The sequence below is a fragment of the Peromyscus californicus genome, unplaced genomic scaffold, assembly GCF_007827085.1.
Source record: "Peromyscus californicus insignis strain IS unplaced genomic scaffold, ASM782708v3 Scaffold_15__1_contigs__length_86483966, whole genome shotgun sequence".
NCBI classification, from domain to species: Eukaryota; Metazoa; Chordata; class Mammalia; order Rodentia; family Cricetidae; genus Peromyscus; species Peromyscus californicus.
In genome coordinates this window covers 63,109,578-63,115,933 of record NW_026294447.1, presented here as the reverse complement: position 1 = coordinate 63,115,933, position 6,356 = coordinate 63,109,578, and the positions used below count along the sequence as shown (strand labels likewise).

General features: G+C 40.5%; 1 gene segment (V, D, J or C); it reads left to right on the top strand.

Annotated features, from left to right (window-relative positions):
- The first annotated feature begins 2,013 nt into the window (after positions 1–2,013).
- Positions 2,014–2,556, top strand: LOC128110362 (Ig heavy chain V region PJ14-like). The segment is given in 2 exon segments: positions 2,014–2,059; positions 2,144–2,556. Coding segments are annotated over 2 exon segments (459 nt in total).
- Positions 2,557–6,356: the final 3,800 nt, after the last annotated feature.

Sequence of the window (6,356 nt, the reverse complement as noted above, 5' to 3'; positions counted from 1 at the left end):
TTTTTTCTTTTTTTTTTTTTTTATAGAGGAAGGTTTTAACTTGTACACATCTCCAAAGCCAGCTTGGTATATTTGGGAATTTGGGCGTAGCTTCTCTTACTACTTCCTGCTGGAAGGGGGGGCTGTATCTTGTGGGGATACAAAGAAAATTTTAGGATTATGGAGTAGTCCATGAGGGTGTATTGTCTGAGCCAGCTTTGAATCCAATCTGAATGTTGGATCATCTGGACCATGGTGTCATTGGAGACCTTTCAGGGGGTCTTGGCTGATCAAACCTGATGTATCTTAATCTGGAACAAATCCATAGCCTCTGGCTTTCTGTGGAAACAAAAGCAGAGCCTCCTTTCCAAAGCAACATATCCTTACACCCAAATTTTGAAGTCAAGGTATCATTAAAATATACTTATTGGTTTAACTCAACTTCTTTTACGATCAAATGTTTTTCTGCAGTTAAAAATCCCAAAGACAACACAATCCAAGGTATAGATTAATACAAATGGATTAATTTAAGCTGTAAGAACAGTTAGCAAAAAGCCTGCCACAGCCATACAGTTTGTAACCAATATAAGTCTCTGTGTTTACTTGGTTGGGTCTGAGCGACTGTGGGACTGGCAGGTGAGAGAGATTTGTCCTGACTGTGGGTCAGGCAGGAAAACTCAAGCTACAAGTGCCTGTCTAAACTTACACATGATGTCTGTCACCCCAATTTTAAGACCTATCTCCACCACCAACCCCTATAGTACAAAGATTATGAACAGAAGAATGGGGGTCACAAAATGTGGGGTGTCCAATTATAAAGAATGGTGGATGGTCTCTGGGACTTACTCAGCATGTTATTTTGGGCTATTCTCTTCCCTTCTCTGGTGATATACTTTACCAAGTCATGGAGAAAAGCCCTGCAATCCCTTGTTCTCTGTGGTGATCCCCATCTCAAGGCACAGGATTCCGCATGTTAAGCACAGCCCCCTCTTTACTACTTGTCATCACTTACTGTTATTTCTCTTCCCTGTTATTTAAGTTAACATAACCCTCAAGTCGGGTTGCGTCATTGCTTTTTATGAGGTGTTGTAAACACCTAACTTCAGAATCCTCACCAATGAAATAATCATGTTTAGGATTTGTTGTTTTACAAGCTGAAAAGAGACAAGAAGAGCGATTTAAAAGTATGTGAAGATAAACTGACAGACAAAAATCAGGAGGTAGTGAGACTAGTCTCCATCTATCTTGTCACTGAATGGGCAGGTGAATACTCTGTGCCCACTGACACAGCAGCAAAGTCAATACCTTGGGTCTCCTCTCAGATAAACATTTATAACCACATGCACTAAATGTTTGTGAGTTACTTTCTCACAAGTTGAATTTTCTAGGTTAGTAAGAAGAATAGGTTACCTACACTAACACTAAGAGAAAAGATTTCTAGTAGTTCCTTAATCTGATTTGACATCAATCTAAATTTTAACCCTCTGCTTGAATTCACTGAGATATACAAATGCATCAAGAATGTGGTAACCTCTGCTGGGCAGTGGTGGCGCATGCCTTTAATCCCAGCACTTGGGAGGCAGAGGCAGGCGGATCTCTGTGAGTTCGAGGCCAGCCTGGTGTTCAGAGTGAGTTCCAGGAAAGGCATAAAGCTACACAGAGAAACCCTGTCTCAAAAAAACAAAAAACAAACAAAAAAGAATGTGGTAACCTCTTTGGCATGCACAACATGTTTGTGGACTCAGTGCTTTTTGTCCAAGGCCAGCATAGTGCAAAGCATGCAATTTCATGTTTATCAAGAATAAGAAATCCAGATGATAGTAGAAAATTTTTCCTGAGTTTCAATCTCCAGTTCCTCTAATAAGCACAAGGCTAATCTCAGTCACCTGGAGGAGAAACTGGAAGCCTTGCCCTGTGTTCTCTTTTATCCTCTCAGGAACCTCCCCCAATGCAAAGCAGCCCTCAGGCTCAGGATGAAAGCCCAGGCCCAGCTGAGAAGCCCCATCTTCTTCTCACTAGAGCCTCCAGCAGAGCATGGCTGTCCTGGTGCTGCTCCTCTGCCTGGTGACCTTTCCAAGCTGTAAGTGGGTCAGGGTTTCAGGAGAGGGACCCAGGCATGTCGTCTATGGGACGTATGACTGATGGTGATGTTGTTTGTCCCCAGGTGCCCTGTCCCAGGTGCAGCTGAAGGAGTCAGGACCTGGCCTGGTGCAGCCCTCACAGACCCTGTCTCTCACCTGCACTGTCTCTGGGTTCTCATTAACCAACTATGATCTAAGCTGGGTCCGCCAGCCTCCAGGAAAGGGTCTGGAGTGGATGGGAGCAATATGGAGTGGTGGAGGCACAGATTATAATTCAGCTCTCAAATCCAGAGTCAGCATCAGCAGGGACACCTCCAAGAGCCAAGTTTTCTTAAAACTGAACAATCTGCAAACTGAGGACACAGCCATGTATTACTGTGCCAGATACACAGTGAGGGAACTTCAGTGTGAACCTGCACAGAAACCTCCCTACAGACACATTCAGGACCAGCAGGGGAAGCTGAGTACCAGCAGAGACTTCCCAGGACTAGTATGAAGTCTCTTCAGAATCTCAGGAAGTTCTGGACTATTCTGCATGAACACATGTTTTAATTTTAGAACCTGTGGGTTTCACCTCCAGCCAAGGAAATCCTCTAGCAGCCCCTCTCCAGTGTCATATTCTATTAAACTTCCTATTTGTTCACACATTAGGACAAATGATTTTTTTCCTACAAACCTTCCAAGCTATATATTTGCTTCTTCTTATCAGATAGGATGGCACATAATTTTATATATTCCATATATGAATATATATGGTTATACCAGTGGATATACTTATATTTCAAAAGGAGTCTGAAATCATACTTGTTGACTGTATTTTCAGTAAGAAAGCTTGGAGATGTTTACTAATCTGTAATGCAGCTTCCCTGAATTACCCTTTCCAAGGGTAGCTTAGAAACTGAAATAACCATTATTTCCATCTTCCGAATGATGAGGGCTTAAAAGAGTACAGTTCGTTATCATTTTTGACAGGTTCCATGTTTACACATTTCCATCTTGGTAAAAGTTACCTTGCACCTCAAAGTCTCCAGTAATTATTCCTCTGCAGATGTTTGTGCATGCTCAGACCAGGAATTTCTCAGCCACCAGTGTATGCATCCCAGATAATGTCAGCTCCAGTCCCTGTTCTCTTCAGCCCTTCCCATAGGCACCTGTGTTCTATGATATTTGGTGTGTGTGTGTGTGTGTGTGTGTGTGTGCACGCGCGTGTGCGTGTGCCCGCCCGGTGGGTGTGTGTGTGGTTCTTTTGCTGCTTACAAAGACTTCTAGGATTGCTCTTCTGGCATTCTCTTACTGGAAGAGCCTAGTGTCTCATGTGTGAGCTAAAGAACTGTCATTCAGAAAAGCAGTATTGGCTGTGAGATCCATATTAATGGATCATGAACTTGAGGCAGCTTTAAAAGGAAAAAAGAATCTGCTCATCGGAGGCTTCTCTGGAAACTCTTGCAGTTACATGATTAGTGTGTGATGAAGCTTTGGAGACCAAAATGACTAGATTCTTAGAATCATGAGATCAGAACACCTAATAGTAAATTGCACAACTCCCCACAATGCTGAACCAAAATTTTCCAGGGTAAGTCAGTGTGAGCATCAGCCTACATGGCTGATGGTGAAACAGAATGAGCAGAATGAAACTTGTAAAGAGTCTGTTGAACCTAAAATACCAGAAAGTACATCTATAGGTTCTAATTCCAGAGGATTTCAGTTTTGACACAACATGATACTGATATGCTAGCACTGTGTGTTAAGGGACTATTCATACATACACATTGGGGTTAGTATATTATTGAGCAAACACATATGGCCAAGGATCCTCCTCTGAAGTAGAACAGCAGTATCAGTAGTGTCTGGAGATGCCGTTGAGATTCTCTCCTGAGTGTGTCCTGTGATTGGTTCTAGAGAGTTATAAAGAAAAGGATACCCAGGAGACATGACTTCAAAATCGTGGCACACACTAGCTCACCCAGGTAACCAAACTGAAAAACACCTGATAGGGTGTGACAACAGTGACATGTGTTCCTGTGAAGTTTTCTCTACTTCTGTCAGACGCTGAGGAAATATCACCTTAGTGTCAAGAAACCACTAATCATATGTAAATAGCTATTTTAAAAGCCTGTATAGATTTTTCTGTTAATGGGTTTCACAGAAATAATCGAAGAACCTCATCAGGTCTCAGGAACGTGGTCTCTGATGAATTGGCTGCTCCTGATTCAGGTGGGGTAGACAAAAGTATAAAATTCAAAATACCAGGAGCCTCAAATCTTTTCTGGCCTTTTCCCACATTAAATTAGATTATTACTATTCTTACTATTTGGAGAATTTTTAGTGATTTATAAACTTATGGGGGGAAACGTAATAATGTTGAGATCTCTAAAATATTCTGATTGATGAAAAGGACCTGAGAAAGTTAGTAAATCATAGACTCCAATTGTAGCTTTGTAACCATAAGTGATAACAATATTGTAAGAAACTATTCTTTCACATTTCAGAAAGTTTAAGTATGATAATTGAATGGTACTACACATTAGTAGTGTAAAATAAAAACATATTATCTAATTGATGTTTATCAAGAAACCTCATTGTAACACTGTGTTGTGAGGACATCAGGGAGATTTTGTGAACCAGTTTTTTCCTCTTCTGCCTGCATTTCAGTAACAATCCTACTCTTCATTGTGCTTAAGTGATGGTTGAATCTGCTTGTATTTATCCTGTTAATGTGACATTTTCAACGTTATTGAAAGACCACACAGTTATTGTTTTAGAGAATATCTATTAAAATCTACTCTGTCCATACATGAAGAACATAACTATGGTCAACATTCATATGACTCATTATACGGATAATCTTTTCTATGCAACTGATTAGTCTTCTCACTCAACACTGCCTAAGCCAGGGTCTCCCTGCCTTCAATTTAATATAACCTGGAACCAGTTTCATAGGGTCTGCTTGATAAGAGGTCATTTCTTTCCCTTGATCTCTGGCTTTCATTTATTAAATGTCCTCCTTTTTCATCCATCTTGGTGTGATATTTAGGCTGCTATGTCTATAGCTGAGGCAAACATGAGAAATGAGGTTATGATTGCTCCTCCAGGTGCTGGAGAAGCAGCTCACTCATTCAGAGAGCATAGTGTTTTTGGAGGGAATCAGGTTCAGTTCCTTCACCTGCAGTGGGTACCTTATACACACCTGTAAATACAGGAGACCAAGCACCCTCTTTGGTCTCCATGAACACTACTCTACCCACACAGAAATATGTGCATATAATTAAAAAGAAAGTGTTTCTTTAAAAATTCCTCATGCAATTCTAGGAGGTGGTCCAAAGGAAAAGTTTTGTGTAGTGTGTATGACGTCTTCATTCAAACGTTAATATTTGAAAAGCACATTTCTCATTTTAATTAATGAATATCATGTTGGAGTCATCACTATTCTCTGTTAGAGGTTAAGACCCTGTTTGTCTCACCCAGGTCCCATATTTCTTCTCAAGAATGATAGATTTCTATCACTTGTCTGAGATTTGAGAACAAAGAAAACACATAAATCAGGGGACTTGGAGGTTAGAGGTGGTATCCTGTTGAGGAGACATCCTTCTGCCTTTAATCCACAAGTTAGGATCCTTTATCACAGCCTAGTCACATGAGCAGAAGAGATTGTATAAAGCCAAAATTAAATTCAAAATGTTAAATTGCCTTATAACCCTGGAAACCAGTAGTTTGAGTGCCATTCACTATAGGAAAAAAATAGAAACAAGTATTGAGTGGTTGGAGAGAGAGAGAGGTCACTTCGATGTGTAATGGGAGCACTGTTCTATTGGGACATTGTAATATAATGTGGTTGTCACTCAAAGAATTACATGTACAGATCCAAGTGACCCAAACTGAATTCTGATCAGTAGCCAAAGGAAATGACAGTTTCATTGACATTAGATCTTTGAATTTCTGTGTTTATTTGCTGATCCCACAATTGCACTGGAGCCACTGCTGCATTCTCTGTATGCAAAGCCTGAGGTGTGATGTCTCATAAAGCCACCCTCAATGAGTTGTGATTCTAGCTCCACCATCCCCATGGTCCTTCACCAATGTGTGATGAGCATGGCATTTGTCTATGAATAACGTGTGGACAGAAATTACATTATTGATTTAAACAATAATTTATTGAGGTGTTGTACACATACAATAATATCCACACACTAATACACACATAATAATGAGTTTCTAGGAGAGTAAACTTCCATGAGAACACTATGCTATAAGATAGAAAAACATTCATTGCTCCCATGAAATACCTGGAAATATTCC